Source organism: Agelaius tricolor, unplaced genomic scaffold, assembly GCF_023055355.1.
Source record: "Agelaius tricolor isolate 1412-34295 unplaced genomic scaffold, bAgeTri1.0.p SCAF_35, whole genome shotgun sequence".
Lineage (NCBI taxonomy): Eukaryota > Metazoa > Chordata > Aves > Passeriformes > Icteridae > Agelaius > Agelaius tricolor.
Genome location: NW_027269295.1, coordinates 930,120 through 949,060, shown reverse-complemented (window position 1 = coordinate 949,060; position 18,941 = coordinate 930,120). Strand labels below are relative to the sequence as shown.

The 18,941-nt window shown below is 50.4% G+C and overlaps 1 protein-coding gene across 4 annotated transcripts in view; it reads right to left on the bottom strand.

The window, feature by feature from the left end:
- Nucleotides 1–18,941, bottom strand: part of MYH10 (myosin heavy chain 10) — a 90,321-nt gene that overhangs the window by 48,972 nt on the left and 22,408 nt on the right. For all 4 annotated transcript variants that reach the window (XM_071452824.1, XM_071452826.1, XM_071452825.1 and 1 more), the window contains exon 4: nt 10,614–10,641. In XM_071452824.1, coding sequence (XP_071308925.1) covers nt 10,614–10,641 — 28 coding nt within the window. The remainder of the gene's footprint in view (nt 1–10,613; nt 10,642–18,941) is intronic.

The window sequence follows — 18,941 nt, the reverse complement described above, 5'->3', positions numbered from 1 at the left end:
TATACACACACACACTTTTACACTTAGCACCATTTTAATACCCCAGGGTTTGGTTATGGAATTGCCAAGTTAAGGGAAACACTCAGCAGCTTTAGGAGCCAGAAGCAGAGTGCAGTAAAACACACCTTAAACAAGAGATTCTTTTCTTTCCACTGCTCACTTCAGAGTCTCTGCTAGGTTAAAAATATATTTAAGGTCACAGGGCTACATGAAAGCATGAAGAAATGAGTTTATCAGTGCAGAGTTCACAGATCAATAAAGATAGCAAATGCACATTTCATTCTTAAGCCAGAGGGGATTTAAAGCAGAGCATGTTTAGACAGAATTTATGGAGAGTTTACAGGAGATATTCAAAGCAGGAAATGTGACCAGGTTCATGTCCCTGCAATCACAAGTGAGGTTACTGCAGCTCTAAAAATGCCAGTTTGGGGTTTTTCCCCCTAACCTAGGTCTGATCTTCAGACAAACGCAGGCCCAGAGGGATTCAGGGCTGCCTTAGGCAGGGCTCAAGCAGTGCAAGGCACTGCAGGAAGATTTCCAGGGAGACAGAGACTGCCCTGAGCAGCTCTGAAGTGTGGGAAGCTAAAAAGGGATTTATGATGGGGATTTGCATGGAAAGAGTGGAAGCACTCCTGCCATTCAACAGTTGTTCAAAAATTAACAGTTTGGAAGCCAGCTCCTTTGTGAGAATGACAAGCACACATTTTCCCTGCCCACTTATTTCTCCTCTAAGCTACTTATAATGGAAATGTTCATTTAGCAGGGGAATTTAGGCACATTCTTGTGCAGCCTTTTTCATCATACACCCCAGTTTCTAGCTAATCTGCACTTGCTTAGGGATTCAGCACCTCCAGAGCTGCACTTGTTGATCAGATAAGAGCTGAGGAGCATCCCTGTCCTCACCCTGCGAGAGCACCTGGGATCTTAATTCTGCAGATACAGGAGGGATATTGACACTGGCCCAGATTTTCAAGACTCAAACACTCTCATTGCTCCTCACCTTCCAAAACTCTAAAATCCCAGAAACCCCACGGGGAATGGCCCTAAGAGAGGGGACCCTCAGCTGAAGGATGGCAGCATGGAGCAGGAACCCTCATTCACTGCAGCTCCTGGGACTCCTCACAGGAGCTCCAGGTGGAACAGCTTCTGTTTGACCTGAGAGAGCAGCAGCAAGCCCAGGTTTGGCAGGAAAATCCCGGGCAGAATGGCCCTGCAGATGGGCTGTGGGACAGTGCAGAGCCCCAGGGCCCCAGCTGTGGCCTCAGCTCCAGAGGGGGAACCCAGCCAAGGGTCCCTGGATCACTGATGGCATCAGCTCCTGGCTAAAACCTCACCAAGGATCCCTGGATCACTGATGGCATCAGCTCCTGGCTAAAACCCAGCCAAGGGTCCCTGGATCACTGATGGCATCAGCTCCTGGCCAAAACCTCACCAAGGATCCCTGGATCACTGATGGCATCAGCTCCTGGCCAAAACCATTCCAAGGGTCCCTGGATTATTGATGGCATCAGCTCCTGGCTAAAACCCAACCAAGGATCCCTGGATCACTGATGGCATCAGCTCCTGGCTAAAAACTCACCAAGGGTCCCTGGATTATTGATGGCATCTGCTCCTGGCCAAAACCTCACCAAGGGTCCCTGGATCACTGATGGCATCTGCTCCTGGCCAAAACCATTCCAAGGGTCCCTGGATCACTGATGGCATCTGCTCCTGGCCAAAACCATTCCAAGGGTCCCTGGATCACTGATGGCATCAGCTCCTGGCTAAAACCCAACCAAGGGTCCCTGGATTATTGATGGCATCAGCTCCTGGCTAAACCCATCCAAGGGTCCCTGGATCACTGATGGCATCAGCTCCTGGCTAAAACCCAACCAAGGGTCCCTGGATCACTGATGGCATCAGCTCCTGGCTAAACCCAATCAAGGATCCCTGGATCACTGATGGCATCTGCTCCTGGCCAAAACCCATCCATGGCTCCCTGGATCACTGATGGCATCTGCTCCTGGCTAAAACCTCACCAAGGATCCCTGGATCACTGATGGCATCTGCTCCTGGCCAAAACCATTCCAAGGATCCCTGGATCACTGATGGCATCAGCTCCTGGCTAAAACCTCACCAAGGATCCCTGGATCACTGATGGCATCAGCTCCTGGCTAAAACCTCACCAAGGGTCCCTGGATTATTGATGGCATCTGCTCCTGGCCAAAACCCATCCATGGCTCCCTGGATCACTGATGGCATCAGCTCCTGGCTAAAACCTCACCAAGGATCCCTGGATCACTGGTGGCATCTGCTCCTTGGAAACAGCTCCATCAGTAAGGCTAAAACCACCTGGGTTCCATTCTTCCTCACAATCAGAAAACAGCAGAGAATGTGAAGCTAAGAAAGCTCTGCCCTCCATTCCCCAAAGCTTGCAGGGAGACAGGGGAGTTCCCTGCAGACTTGTTGGCTGGGCTGGCTTTGCTCAGTGCCTGGAAAAGCCTGGAAGGTGCTACCTGAAAAGCTGGTTGCAAAGGAGATTACTCTGAGAATTGGCTAATGGATAACTGGGTTTCCTTTTTGCCAAGATACCATCACCATGAAACCCTGAAACTGGGTGCACTTTGGGACAAGTGGACAGGTGGAACAACACCCTGTGACTTAATGAAAAATCCCATTTCCACCCAGCCCAGAGTCCCCACAAACAAGGCAAATGTGAATGCTGATAAGCAGAAAAAAAGCCCCAAACCATCAGGTGCCAATTCTTGCTTCTCAAGTCTTTATTTCTCATTTCCCTTTCACTGCAGTGTTTATATTAACATAATTCATGACCATGAGCAATAATAAAAGCAGCTTTGCCTGTTTCTGGATGTGTATTAAAAAATGCTAATGCTAAAACCATTCCAGCAGGTAAGAGAAGTAAGAAGCACAGCAAAATATACATTTACATTTTAAAACAATTCAATTTGTTCTTATTGTCAGCAGAGCTTGGGAATGCACTATTAGCTGTGCCTGTAAAGCTAGAGAAATAATCTTTTCTGTCAAATCACAAGAAGAAAGTTTATTACATTTTAGAGGAGGAAAATCTCCTGTAACACATGCAGTGCAGAGAGGCTGCTACAATAAATACAGCTCAGATGTCAGCTCTGGAAAAGGGCAGCACAGGGCTGGAGGAGTCAGCACAAGCACAGGAAAGGCAGCAGCTTGAAACACATTCCTTGTGTTAAAAACCCTCTAAATCTATCAGAGGGGTATTTTAGAGAGAGTCTTTGTGCAAGAGCTCATTGAAAAGCAGCACCAGAGGATGTTATCATCCCAGTCCTGCTCTCCCTGGAGCTTACAGGAATGCCAAATATTTCCTGCAGCATCGTGGCAAATAGCTCTGCTGCCACATACTATGAAAGAATTAGAAGATTTAGGATAAAGTCCTTTGCATTTACAGGAATAATGACATCTGCATACTTTGCTTCTTTCCCAGGAGTGCAAACACACGGATTACAAAAATAAATTAAAATCTTCTACCTCTATCAACCTGCCCAAAAAAGGTAAAGTCTGAGTAACACCATGTCCAGTATTTATGGAATGGGGATGGAAGCACAAAGCTAAAGCTTGACTTTTTCTAAACCTTGTTTTAATACAACTCAATCTGTTGCCATAAATTAAACAACTAAAGCCCTGGGCCGAGAAGCAGCCTCACCTCAGTCAGTGGCAGCTCTGCTAAATGATTTCACCTCCTTCATTCCAGGCTGGCAGAATCACAAACTCAGCCCCAGCCATGGGCCATGCCAAACTGAGCTCCCAAGGAGCAAACCCTCCTTGGCTCCAGCTGGCAGCACAAGGTTACTCCATCCTCCAACTGAGGGATCTCTCCCTTGGAAGCCACCTTCAGGGACAGGTCAAACAAAGCCTGCCAGTGGCTGGGGAATTCATGCAGGATCCCATGTCCAAGAGCTCTTCCCTGGAGCAGCAAAGCTCCTGCTTTGAAGCAGCTTCATGCACATTTAAAAGAGGAAAAGTTTAGCCAGCATGAGCACTTGAAAGTTGAACATGGTTTTGAATTCACTGCATGTAAAGCTGGAGTGTCATTTTCAGCAAAGCCCAGAACTCTCCAGGCAAATTCATCCCAGCTCCAATTTGCTTAGGAAAATGCAGGCACTGACTCAACCAGCTGCAGCTCTTTCCCTGGGCAGCCTGAGCCCAAACCTTGCACAAGAAGCATTTCCACCACTGGATGGGCTCTCACTGAGAACAGGCAGGTCCCAGAGGGGAGGACCCACAGCAAAGAGCAGGGATGGAGCTGCTCCTCCCAGGAACAGCTCCCACTGGCAGGTGTTATCCCAGGAACAGGTCAGTGCCCCTTCCTAGGGTCTGGTCCAGGAGGAAACACCATTTCTGAAGGAAAGAGCAGTGGAGCAGCTGCTTTCCTTACTGCCAGGCAGGTCTGAAGCATTCCCACACCTTGTGACAGTGACAGCACCCAGCATGGCAGGGCCACCACCCCTCCCTGGGCTGGGAAATGCCTTGTGGGCTGCAGGGAAATCAGAGGAGGTTCAAGCTGTTTGCTGAAGGCCACTGGCCCCTCTCCAGCTGCCTTCCCAGAGAGCCATGAACTCCATCCCACAAGGTGCCATGAGCAGCACAGGGACACAAACCCACACACCCAAAGAAAGCTTTGCAGTCCCAAGTGCCACGAGCAGCACAGGGACACAGAGCCACAAACCCAAAGAAAGCCCTGCAACTCCAAGGGCCATGAGCAACACAGCACACAGGGACACAAACCCAAAGAAAGCTTTGCAGTCCAAAGTGCCATGAGCAGCACAGGACACAGGGACACAGAGCCACAAACCCAAAGAAAGCTTTGCAGTCCCAGTGCCATGAGCAGCACAGCACACAGGGACACAGAGCCACACACCCAAAGAAAGCTTTGCAGTCCCAGTGCCATGAGCAGCACAGGACATGGGGACACAGGGACACAAACCCAAAGAAATCCCTGCAGCTCCAAGGGCCATGAGCAGCACAGGACACAGGGACACAGAGCCACAAACCCAAAGAAAGCCTTGCAGTCCAAAGTGCCATGAGCAGCACAGCACACAGAGCCACACACCCAAAGAAAGCTTTGCAGTCCCAAGTGCCATGAGCAGCACAGCACACAGAGCCACAAACCCAAAGAAAGCTTTGCAGTCCCAAGTGCCATGAGCAGCACAGGACACAGGGACACAAACCCACAAACCCAAAGAAAGCCTTGCAGACCCAAGTGCCATGAGCAGCACAGCACACAGGGACACAAATCCAAAGAAAGCTTTGCAGTCCCAAGTGCCACGAGCAGCACAGCACACAGGGACACAAACCCACACACCCAAAGAAAGCCCTGCAGTCCAAGGCTGGCTGTGCTTTATCTCCCTGCCTGGGCACAGTCTCCAGACTAACAATATTCCTGAAGATGTGGAATGTATTAGCATGGCCAGATGCAGTTGGAGATCACCTCTGTGATTTAAATTCCTGAAAAACTAACCCAAACAAAGTCAGGATTTTATATTTTGGATGGCTGGGTCACTCAAACCCTTCCTCTGGCCCAGGAATTTCAGTCAGGACAAGCCCTGGGAGGAGAAGGTGATGTGGCAGCACTGGGTCCTCCTGTGAAGAAGTGGCACCTGGGCAAGGTCCCAGCACACAGAACCCACCCTGCTGCTGCTCACAGCCAGCAACACCTCCTGCCGTGGAAGCAGCCACTCACAGAAGGCCCCAAACCATGGAAATATGGAAATATGCACTTAAATTGTTTGGAGAAGAAAGTAACTGCCTATGTAAGAGCCCCAACAATGGCCTTTTGTCCTCATGACAACAGCAGTGGCAAAGAACAGAGGAGACACTTATTCTCAGGCACAACTGAGCACATCATCTGCCAGTTACAAATTAACAGATATTTACAGACAAAGCCTGTAATTAAAAGGTGCCTTAATCACCTGCCTTATTTTCTGAGAGAGGTATAACTGATAGTTTGGAGAACAGTCATTAATTGGCTTTACTATTGACGTGGCTGCTCTGGAGCTGCTTCCCTTCCCTCCTGATGCTCCCCATCCTCTCCACAGCACTTGCCATGGGAATGCTCCCAGCTGGAGCCCAGCCAGGGGTTGTATACAGAAATGTTTGGTATTTGCTGCTGCTGGCCTTTAATAAGCAGCCTCTATTCCCTGCACAGCCCATCACTCCCACGGAAGGCAGCTCAGATTAGATATCCTTGTAGGGCTGCAAGCATCTGCTGGACACCTCTTTATCAGGCCAGGCCCAGCTCTGGGAATGCCAGAGCTCTGTGCTAAGAGTCTCCAGAACACACTGCTGTGTTTGAAAGTGCAGTGCAGCACATTTTCAGAGCTGACTTTCTTCAGTGCTTCCCAAATTCCCAATTACCACAACACAAATTTCTTCATCCTGGTCATCATCAGCCTGGCATGCTCAGTGAGCAGAGAAACGCCAAAACTTCACAAAACAGCAGCTGCAGCTTCTCCAAGGGAAAAATATAAAAAAACCCCAACACCCTGAGAAGCTCTTCAGCCCAGCTTCACATCCCACAGAAAGAGGAAAATGTGCAGGAAGGTCTGGGAATGCTGCAGTGTTGGCATCACATCTCTGCACAAACCACTGATGGATGCTGAGTCAACACAGGCTGAAAGCCACTGCTTCTAGACACAAATATATCACTTACATGATATATATATGTCACTTCTAAGCTAGAAGGAATGTGAAGTTTCTGGAATTACACATATTTTCCTTCCTTTTCAGCAAACTAAGAATTTACAGAGAGAAGGTCCAACATAAACTCTCATTTGCAGTCCCATCAAGGGGGAAGGATGAGATGGGAGTTGGTTGAGTCCAGCTCCCCAGAAAAGCGCTGGTGGTGAGGGCTGCTCGCTTGCTTTTCATTGCAAAGCTGGATGAACCAAACTCCAGAGCAGAGGAGAGCTCCAGCAGCCTTCCTCACCATCTGCTAGTGGTTAGCAGGCCAAGATTAAACCATCCAGCCTCAAAGCTAAAAAGAAATTCTCACCATTGCTGTTTGTTCAGCTCCTCCCATCTCCTCTCCAGCCAGGCAATAATCTGGCTTTCACCCATGGATTGTCCAATAGATCTGGGAGCTGTAGCTGTTCCTGTCTCTAAAAACCCAAATTAGGGTTTTTCAGTTGGTGAAAGGCCAAAGGGCACAGAAGAAATCCCATCCCTGCTCCTGAGGAAATCAGGGGGATGCCATGGAGCAGCAGAGGCTCACTCTGAGAAAAGCCCATCCATAATAAGAATTTCATCAAGAAGTTCCTTCTACAGCTTTCATCCCTGGCCTCAGCAGTCCCCAGCTCACACAAGCAGATGGGGAAGGGGAGAAGAACAGAACTGAAGACCAGAGTGTGCAAAGGCTCCCAAGGTCAGTACAAAGGGATCAGACACTCACTAGGCCAGAACCCAAGGAAGGCATCAGGAAAACTGCAGAGACAATCTGTGAAGAACAAGAACCCAAGGGCTTGTCACAGCAGCAGCCCTAAACCCAGGAATTCCCCCAAAAGCAGCCCCCCTGGCTGTCAAGGAGAAAAGGGGCTGGATCCAGAGACCTGCTAAAGTGTCCTTCAAATAGCATTGCTGGAGAAGGGACTGCCCCTCCTCTAAAGGCCACGGAAGGTATAAACCCAGGAAACTTCACCAACAGAGGCAGGGAGGTGAGGGGAAGGTAAAAAACCAGGAAACTTCAACAACAGGCAGGGGTGGGAGGTGAAGGTGCAAAGCAAGGGGCAGAATTGAAGGTGCAAAGCAGGGGCAGAATTGAAGGTGCAAAGCAGGGGGAGAGGTGAAGGAGCAAAGCAGGGGAGAATTGAAGGTGCAAAGCAGGGGCAGCATTGAAGGTGCAAAGCAGGGGCAGAACTGAAGGTGCAAAGCAGGGGCAGAATTGAAGGTGCAAAGCAGGGGCAGAACTGAAGGTGCAGAGCAGGGGCAGAACTGAAGGTGCAGAGCAGGGGCAGAACTGAAGGTGCAAAGCAGGGGCAGAACTGAAGGTGCAAAGCAGGGGCAGAACTGAAGGTGCAAAGCAGGGGCAGAATTGAAGGTGCAAAGCAGGGGCAGAACTGAAGGTGCAAAGCAGGGCAGAATTGAAGGTGCAAAGCAGGGGCAGAATTGAAGGTGCAAAGCAGGGGCAGAATTGAAGGTGCAAAGCAGGGGCAGAATTGAAGGTGCAAAGCAGGGGCAGAATTGAAGGTGCAAAGCAGGGGCAGAACTGAAGGTGCAAAGCAGGGGCAGAACTGAAGGTGCAGAGCAGGCAGACCCTCAGCAAGCAGTGGCACAGCTCTGTCCCAGACAATTGCTGCCCAGGCACTGGAGACAGGGCAATGACAGGCACACCACAACTGCCCACTCAGCTCAGGGCACCGCTCACAAGGTGGTTTTTCACCATTAGCTACCCTGAACCACTCCTACAGGAGAAATGAGAAATTATTCTGAGGGCTCCCAGCCTTAGTAAACAGCAGGGTCAATCAGGTGATCCAGGTCCTGAGACAGCAAGTTTGGGATGAGAAGATGACTCTTATGAAGTGCCACAGGAGTTTCTGAAAGCACCTCCAGGGTGGTGAGCACTCTGCTTGCACTTTATTTACTGCTGCCTTAGTCCAGGACCTGCAAAACCAGTGCCATGAAGGGGAACACACAATTTAAATTTACCTCATCACCAGGAGCAGCAATGAAGGGCAGTCCTGCACCCTTTGCCACTCCTGATACAACCATGGGATCTCTTCCCACCCAAGGGAGCTCCCCACAGCCCTGCCCCACTCCCAAGGAGGATTTAATCCCCCAGAATCCCAGTTTGTAATGCAGACCTACAAAAGAATTAGGCTCTCCCAAGAGGTGGCATTCTCCCAAGGTCTGGCTGTGAGGATGTGTGTCCCTCCTCATCCTCATCACCTGAGCTCCAGCTGCTCTGCAAGGCAGAGCCAAGCCCAGCCAAGGGGGAACCCAGCACAAGATGCACAAACTCCACACTCTGTACCTGACACAAACAGGGACCAATTGTCCACTCAGTGCAGGTGGATCAAAAGCTCACAGGGACCTTAGAGGGGAGGTAATGACAAAGTTGAAGGCAGGAGAGCTTAGAGGCTCCCCAATTTGTACATGATCAGATTGGACATTCACCAAATCCTGCAGCACTGCCATTCCAACCCTGTGGGCTTGGCTGACCATGCAAAAGAGAGGAAAGTTCATGGGCAGACACAGAACATGAAGCTACTTCAAAACATTCACCTGGGGCAAGCACACACTGCCAAGGCATCCACAAGCACAGGGAACAAAGCCTTTCTCCTCACCCTGGGATCCCACCCCTGCTCTGAGGGCTGCTTTGTGCACAGAGTCCTGCTAGGAGCAGGAACCACAGGCCTAGCCAAGCCTGAGTTAACCAGATCAGCCTTTATCTGAGGCACACAACTCTTTCTGCTCCTGTGTCCTCAGGCCCTGGGACTCCTGCATTCATGGTATCCATGGCTGGAAAAGGCAAGGCTTCAAAGGATCCAGCCTCAGTCTTGTACAGACTCTGGGAGTCAAGGGAGCACAAGATGGAGATTTGAATCCCTGATGCCAGGAAGGGAGCTGAGCCCAGGCCTGCCTGCAGCAGCCAGTGTCCCAGGGAGTGCTCCAGGCAGCAGGGTCCCCCCAGAGCACACCCCCAGCACCAGGGCACCTGATGGAGCACAAGATGGAGATCTGAATCCCTGATGCCAGGAAGGGAGCTGAGGCCAGGCCTGCCTGCAGCAGCCAGTGTCCCAGGGAGTGCTCCAGGCAGCAGGGTCCCCCCAGAGCACACCCCCAGCACCAGGGCACCAAGCACTGGAGCTGCCCCTGTGCCTCAGACCCTGCATTTGCTGTGTCCCACCCTGCAGACAGAGCCATAGGGAGGTTCCCAGCCCAGACCTGACCCCCAGGCTGGCACAGGGAGTGCTGGCCCAGGGCAGCAGCACTCTGAGCTGAGCTGGGGCCGGGCCAGCCTGGCTCCCTGAGCCCAGGGAATCCTTATCTCCCTGCTGACACTCCCTGCAGCAGCACAGGAAGCTGCAGGAACACACAGTCCATGGGGGAGAGGGCAGGAGGCTGCTCACCCCTGCCAGCTGCACTGCGGGCACTGAGAGCCTCACACCCCCCTTGTGCTCTGCCTTCCCAAGCAGGGAAACCTCAGCCACAGCCACAGGATTGCCCAGGTGAAATGGGAGCCTTGGTGACCCCTCCTCAGAGCTCCCTGGAGGCACACCCAGAGCTGAGCTGCTGCTGCTCAGGGTCTCCAGACCCATTTTGGGTCTTGTCTTCCCCAGACCTTTCCCCCCGAGCAGTCACAGCACAGCAGTGCAGAGATGAACTTCTTAAAGCTTCTGGGTTGGGTGCAGAGCTCCTCACTGACGTTTTTAAATCACATTTCTTAAGCAGAACATGCCTAGGAAACTCAATAACATGGATTACAGTATTAAAAGACTATATTCCCATATTAAATATCACTTCATGCTCCATCTTTTCCCACTGCCTGTCAAGACTGAAGACCAATCTTTGCCTCCCACAGCTGTATCAAAGCCCCTCTCACAACACAGATCCCCCAAAGTGCCAAATGAAAAAGGATCACTCACGTGCAGAGAATTGATTGGTCCTCACGGTCTGCAAAACAAGAACAAACATGGTTATAGGCCTTTGCTTACACTGCTCTGTAAGCTGAAAAACAGCTCCTTTTAATTGAGCATTTCTAACATTCATCTTTTCAGTTTAACAATTCCAAGGACACTCTGAAGCAATTTTAATAATGTCCCCATTTCACATGCACACACCCCTCAAACAACAGCTTGGAAGCTCCTCAAAGTCCTGACATTTCAGATAATTGGTTAAATTTAATCATCATCCACAACAAGGCTTTTAACTATATTTTCAGATGAAGTGGCCCTAACCCTTCTTATTCTGAATGCAGTAAGAATGAAACCCTTACATGAGGAGAAAAGCAGTTTCAGGCACACAACACTGACCAGCACACACTTGGAAAGAGCACTGCCATCTCCAGCAAACAAGTGCTTTCCTCCCCAGCATTTTGTTCTCTTTTTTAAACGAACATGCAGGCCTGAAGAGCTCCCACAATTCAGCTTATTCATGAAAGCCTTGTCTAAAGGACACCCAGGGAAAGCAAAATGCTGCAGCACTTGCTCAGCACTTTGTGCTGCACTCACGACCTTTGGGAGGAACTCCTGAAGGTCAGGTGCAGCCTGCAAGGGCTATTTCATCATGCCAAGAGCTTCACAGAGTGTATTTCAGCACCATATTAAAAACTCTATCATCAAAACATGGGAATACACCTGCAGCAAGAGAACATTTCAGCTGAAGCCTTTCAGAGCAGGCAGGTGCCAGCACAGGCTGAGCCACAGATGCCACCCCTGGCAAGTTCCAGACTGCATTAACACCAAGGATGACAAAAAATGGAGCTGCTTTCTGACTGAAAAATGCTAAAAACATGCAGGCAGCTGTACTTGGAGCCTGTTGTTCAGAAATACCAAGGACCAGGGGTGCTGGCCTGGCCTCTGTGCAGAGCAGCTGCACTGGCTGTGCCTCACCAGGTGAAGCCTGCAGCTGTGGCTGTGTCCTGCAAGCAGCTGAGAGCTCCAAACATCCCTCCTAAGGGTAGCAAACGGCAGAATGAGCACAGGAGAACTGAACAATGTTAGTTCAGATTATTGAAAGTGGGAGAGAAAAACTCCAAGTGTTGGAGACCCTCCTGACAAGGCTGCAGGGATGCTCCTGGATCATTCCCTACAGCTGCAAGACCAAAGAAAGGAATGGGAAGCCTGGGACTGCAGGAAATGAAAGATGAGAGGGGACAAAAGCAGTGGGAGTATGACAAGAGAAACATTAGTGAAACATTTATTTATGTTCTTCTGGGTTGGGTATCGGGCAGCAGGTCCTGCAAGACCTGTCCAAAAGAAGTTTCTGGTGGCAGGGCCAGGGCAGGGCTCAGGTGCAGCTGGGGTCCTGCAGAGCCAGGAGTGCAGCTCTGAGCCTGGGCTGCTCCCAGGGCAGTGACTCTGTGTCACAGACACCTTTCATAAAAAATCCTTTCTTAGGGTTTTTCCTTGTGAGAAGCTGCAGTTTCAGCAACCAAAAGTGAACAATGGTTATCTGCTGCTGTGGAATGCAACAGGTAGACCTGGGATTGGTCTCCTGTGCATGTTTGGATTTCCTGACCACTCATGGCAGAGCTGGCTCTTGCTCTGTCTGAGACACAGATCTTTGTTATTCATTCTTGTCTATTCTTAGCTTAGCTAGCTGCTGAAGAAACCTTTTCCTTTCTATTGCTTTTTAGTATAGTCTTAATGTAACATATATCATAAAATAATAAATCAAGCCTTCTGATCATGGAGTCAACATTCTCATCTCTTCTTCATCCTGAAAACCCTTGTGCCCATGGTCACAACTCTGCAGCAGCTCTGGCCAGCACGGGCTCAAGGTGACCAGGACAGCACAGACCATTTGTTCTTGCAGGAGAAACAACTGAATGAAAGCCAGGCTGGGACTGTGAATGGAGCTGAAAGTCAGAACTTCTTAGCTTCAGTATTTACTGAGGCATTTCTTTAAAGTGACAGGTTGATTTTCCCCTTCCTTACTTCCCAGAAATAACTTCACCCTAATTTTGGCACTGTAGCTGGGCCATTACCTCAAAAAACACAACCCCCTCTAAACCAGACCTCTTCAGTTTAGCACTTCAAAAACTTAACACAGCTAGATTTGCCTTGAAGTTTAACTTATTTAAGGACAGTGTGAGTTTGTCAATGCTTTGTGTCGTGACATTTGTTACCTGTGCATTCACCATGCAATGCCACTGTGCCACAACACACAAGGCACACTATAAATGAACCACCTTACCCAACTCAATTTAAAGAACATCTACAAGCCCAGAAAGTTGTATTTGTTTGCCAGAAGCTCCAGCAAGCGCAGAGAGCAGTGTGTGCCTGCAGCCCTGATCTCAGGGCTCTCCCCAGAGCAGGGCCAGCACAGGAGCCCTGCCCAGAGCAGCTCCCAGGCACCCAGGCTCGCCCTGCCTGGCTCAGCTCCAGCCACCCTGCACCACACTGATATTTCAAGCACTGCAGATGCCCAGATCCCCCCCACCAACTGACTGGGGATGAATGGGAGGAGGCATCTGGAGCTTCCCTGAGTGAAGTGTCCAGCCAGAAAAGCATTTTTGGAATTCTCACTCATTCACAGACCTAGGAAAACAATTCCACAGGTGCCTTACCTGCTCTGGGCTTTAACCTCTCTCTGATTACAATTCTTACCAAACAGTGGCTTTTATACAGACACTGACTGTCTCACAATCCCTTCTTTAATGAAACAAGTGTGCCAGGGTGAAAAAAGTTAAAATCTGCTTTCCCAGCTCAGGCTGGAGGGAAAGCAATGGGCCAGCACACATGCACCCAGCAGGACAGCAGGCAGAGGAAAATGGGTCTGATTTGCAGGTTATCATTGGTCCTTCCTCAAACCCAAGCACAGAATTCCTGTGGATCATCCACTCTGGCACAGCCTTTCCTTTCCCTGGCCAGAGCAGTGATCAAATGCCACCCCCTTTGCTGGAGCTGACATTTAGAAGCTCCCGCTTTTTTGGGAGGTGGAGGAGGCAAGTTCTTTGGCATTTCTCAAACAGGAGAAATCAAAACCATTGGCTTTCTGCAAAGAGCCCTGTGCAGGGAGCGGAGAGAGGGCTCCTGTTTATTTGTGGGTGGTGTTCCATGCCCAGGTGCCACTCAGCCCAGCCCAGGAAAAGCTCCCTGGCTCCTGTTTGTTGTGGATGCAGCTCCAAGGAGCTGCTGTGTGTGTGCCCTGTGCTCTAGGTGAACAGGCTCAGATATCAATCTACCCAAGGTCATTTAAAAACTGCATTCCTGACAAGGTCTGTGAAAACAGGGCAGTGCCTGGGGGACAGGGACCTTCCCAGCAGCACAGATTTGCTGCTGCCAGAGCTCTCCCAGGCCTGCTCCATGAATGCCACATGACAAGGAGAGCACACGGGTGTCCCCAGCCTGCCACTCCTCAACTCCAAGCTCCCAGTTATTTTCTTTTTCCTATTTTCCTGCTGGGCTGATAAACACGGGAAGAGATCTGGTTACAGAGATGAAGCATGCCTTTATAATTTGTGCTTGCCTTTAAAATGTTGCCTGGTTACTCCCTAAACTATCATCAAACACTTAGCACTGTGACAGTGACTCCCAACAAACACCCCTGCCCAGAGCCAGCAGCAAGAGTGACAGGCACAAGTTGGTTTGCTGGGCACCTACCAGGCCAAACGTGCCCTGACACACTGGTGAGCACCACGAGAGTTATTCTGCATTATCATCTCTGCTTATTCTGCATTTCACCTCCCTGGCAGCTCATCCTCCTCAGTGCTTGGGATCTACCAGGCCAAACGTGCCCTGACACACTGGTGAGCACCAGGAGAGTTATTCTGCATTATCATCTCTGCTTATTCTGCATTTCACCTCCATGGGCAGCTCATCCTCCTCAGTGCTCTGACCTACCAGGCCAAACGTGCCCTGACACACTGGTGAGCACCATGAGAGTTATTCTGCATTATCATCTCTGGTTATTCTGCATTTCACCTCCATGGCAGCTCACTCCCTCCTCAGTGCTTGGGATCTACCAGGCCAAACATGCCCTGACACACTGGTGAGCACCAGGAGAGCTCTGGTTATCCCACATTTCACCTCCATGGCAGCTCATCCTCCTCAGTGCTCTGACCTACCAGGCCAAACGTGCCCTGACACACTCCTGGGCACCACGAGAGTTATTCTGCATTATCATCTCTGCTTATTCTGCATTTCACCTCCATGGCAGCTCACTCCCTCCTCAGTGCTCTGATCTACCAGGCCAAACGTGCCCTGACACACTCCTGAGCACCACGAGAGTTATTCTGCATTATCATCTCTGGTTATCCCACATTTCACCTCCATGGCAGCTCAGTCCCTCCTCAGTGCAGCTCTGCAGCTTCCCAAAGCCAGGGCAGGAATACATCAGCAGGAATAAATAGATAAATAAAGCCAGCCTGCAGGAATAAACCAGCACTGTGTCCCCAGTGACCCATCCAACACTCCAGGGAGCTCTGCAGGGAGCAGGACGCTTGCTAATAACACAAAAATGATATTTCGAGTTTTAACACCTAAATTTCACCAAGTTTAAAGTTTTAAAGAAGCTGAACCTGCACATGCCAAGGCACCTGATGTGACACACCCAGCAGTGCTGGGCAGTGTCACTGTCACCCTCCTCGGCAGGGCTCAGGTGACTGCAGCATGGAAACACCACAGGTGTCTCCAAGAAAGGTGAGCAGGCTCATTGCACGATCCTTCCAGCAGCTGAAATTCTCTGGGACACTCCAGGAGAAGCCATCTCTCTTGGTGCACCTTCAGGCTGCATTTCTTTTCTTTCTTCTTGCCTTGTCATCACCAGCTCATTCATATCTTGGTGGGGTTTTACATCCAACCCTTATTGCTTCGAAACTGTCAAACAATGGACTCACAGAAATTCTCATTCTTTGTCCTAAAAGGTGTAACATGAATTGATACCAATTCAGATGCAGCCTACTCCTCGTGGGTATCCAGTGGCTGTAAGTCCTGGAATAACAATATTTACCAGCTGTGCTCCATCAGTGCTCAGACACTTTTCTCTCAGAGCACTGAACCTGCTCAGCCATCACTCCATGGGCAATTTCATCTACCCTGTCCCAAAGGCCACTCCACAGGCAGGGCTGCCCTCAATCCCTCAGCAGCTGCCAGCCCTGTGCTCACCTGGTGCTCCCCACAGAGCCTGGCACAGCACAGACACACCAGAGCCTCCTGCACTTCCCCTGCTGCCTGACAACTGCCAGCTGCAGCTTTAACAAACAGCATTTCCCTCCTGCCCCTACTGCAGGGCATCTCCAGGGCTGGGTCCATCAAACACCCCCTCACTGTGGGGTGGAGCATTGATGGAAACACTCCAGGTGTCCCTGCTGTTTGGGAAGGTAAAATAACAGCAGCTTTTATCAAAAATGAAAATAAAAGGCTTTTCCTGGGCTGGGCTGAGTGGCACCTGAGCATGGAACACCACCCACAAATAAACAGGAGCCCTCTCTCTGCTCCCTGCACAGGGCTCTTTGCAGAAAGCCAATGGTTTTGATTTCTCCTGTTTGAGAAATGCCAAAGAACTTGCCTCCTCCACCTCCCAAAAAAGCAGGAATTTTCTTTACGTCAGCTCCAGCAAAGGGGGTGGTGTTTGATCACTGCTCTGGCCAGGGAAAGGAAAGGCTGTGCCAGAGTGGATGAATTCTGTGCTTGGGTTTGAGGAAGGACCAATGATAACCTGCAAATCAGACCCATTTTCCTCTGCCTGCTGTCCTGCTGGGTGCATGTGTGGCTCTGTCCCTTCCTGAGATAAATGACAAGAGCCACGCTCCAGGTCTGGGCAGGCTGAGCACATGAGGTTAATAATTAGCAGGGACACATAGCAGAGGTCACCCAAAGCCCAGCCCTGGCTCACCCTGCACTTGTTCCAGTGACCCACAGCACCCAAACAGGGATTGTTTGCCTGTCCCAGCACAGGAGGTGGCCACACTGGTTATTCCCTCACCCAGCACAGCCCAGCCTGGGGGGACTGGGCCCAGCTGGGAACTGAGACTGGTTTAGAAATCACAAATCACGAGAGAGGCATTTGCAACATTAGCTCGAAATTCCCCAAATTCCTGAGGAGAAAAGTGTGACGTGCTCAGCCTGGCAGCCAGGGCTGAGTCAGCAGAGAGGACAAAACAAACAGGACTCTGTCCTGCCCACTGCAGCATTCCCCACCACTGCAGCCACAACTGGCACTTGCTTTGACTTTTTAGCCCTAATTAAGTTGGAAAAACCTCAAATATGGTTTAGTTTTCACTGTCAGTCTCTCGCTCCCTTTATTAATGATCATTAATGAAGCTTTAGCAGAATTAATTCAGAAATTACAGCGGGGCTGCTGTGTTTGTGAGCAGCAGTTCATGGGTAACATGCTGCTCACCCCACAAATCCCAGCAGGTCTGGGGAGATTGATCTGCTGTAATTGAGGAGATGAGCACAGCACACAAGGCAGCTGCAGTCTGCAGGAAGCCAGGGAAGCTCCCTGGGCTGGGTGGGTGCTCCTGATGCCCACAGAGCCCAGCTCTGGCCCAGCTCAGTGCCCTGGGGCTCACAGGGGGTTTCAGCAGCTCACTGTCACTAAAGGCAGTGACAATGCACAGGGAAAAGCTGCCCTGACACCCACAGAGCCACCAGCACAGAGGGGAGCAGATCCTGCCTCCCTCCAGCCCTTCATGCACCTGAGGGGCTCTCCCAGGAGAAATGAAAATCCATACAGGCCATCCCCACACTTACATTTCAGCCCTTTTTTGCATTCTGCTTAGCACTAACCCAAGATTAGTAGGAGCTGGCAAGCCAGAGGCTGGACAGGGTTTATTTGGGCTGCAGAGCCTCAGCACAGCAGTGGCTTCCATTCTCCATCAGCCCTGCTTAAGTTGTTCTACTTCCCACATAGAATAATTCTGTTTAGACAAAGATTACACTGTCCACTGAGACAATGACTCAAGGAGGCCCTTTAGCTTTAAGATCTGCCATGTAAGCTCACTCATTTAACTTTTGCTCTTCTCCTTCCCAAACAAACAACCAAGCACCAACCACTCAACAAACGGGGCTGGCAACTCTCACTGCAGTGACCTCCTTGCCAAGCTGCTGGATCCTGCCTGAGCTGCACAGCCTGGAGGGACAGCAAGTGTGACAGCAAGTGTGACAGCAAGTGTGACAGCAAGTGTGACAGCAAGTGTGACAGCAAGTGTGACAGCAAGTGTGACAGCAGGGCCATGCCACACACAGGGCACAGATCACCCCCAAAGCAAGGCCAGGCACAGACACTCATGGCAGCCACCAAACCCTCCTGCAGTTTCCTGATCCATGTATTCCTGATCCATGTATTCCTCACCCAGCCCAGACACTCATGGCAGCCACCAAACCCTCCTGCAGTTTCCTGTTCATGCACTCCTGCAGTTTCCTGATCCATGTGTTCCTGTCCATGTGTCCCTGCAGTTTCCTGATCCACGTGTTCCTCTCCATGTGTCCCTGCAGGTTCCTGATCCATGTACTCCTGTTCATGTATTCCTGCAGTTTCCTGATCCATGTTATATTACTGCAGTTTCCTGATCCATGCACTCCTGCAGGTTCCTGATCCATGCACTCCTGTCCATGTGTTCCTGCAGTTTCCTGATCCATGTACCCCTGTCCATGTACTCCTGCAGTTTCCTGATCCATGTACTCCTCTCCACGTGTCCCTGCAGTTTCCTGATCCATGTGTTCCTGTCCATGTGTTCCTCATCCAGGCTTTAAGCCCCCATTACATCCTGAGGCACAGACTATCAGAGTTTAGCTATGGTGTTAAAAAGTTTGCTTCTTTTTGCTGTTTTGGACATGTTATCTGCAAATTTCAAGCAATGACTCTGTTCCTGCATAGGAAGAGATGGGTGGAGGAGGCTCCCTATCCCCTGTGCCACTTCAGATTCAGACTTCTGTTACATCTGACCTGAATTGTCATTTCCTTACTGAAGTTTTGTTCATTCTGCTTGTTCTTTCAGTGTCTCCTGTTCCATTTCCTCTCTGCCCAAAGCAGGGCTGTACAAAGTGCACATTAAATCACAGAATGGTTTGGGTTGGAAGGAACTTTAGAGATCCTCCAGCTCCACCCCTGCCACGGCAGGGACACCTTCCACTGTCCCAGGCTGCTCCCAGCCCTGTCCAGCCTGGCCTTGGGCACTGCCAGCCCCAGCTGCTCTGGGCACCCTGTGCCAGGGCCTCCCCACCCTCCCAGGGAACAATCCCTTCCTAATCTCTAATTTAAACTCCTGCTTTGGCAGTTTACATCCATTTCCCCATGTCACTCCA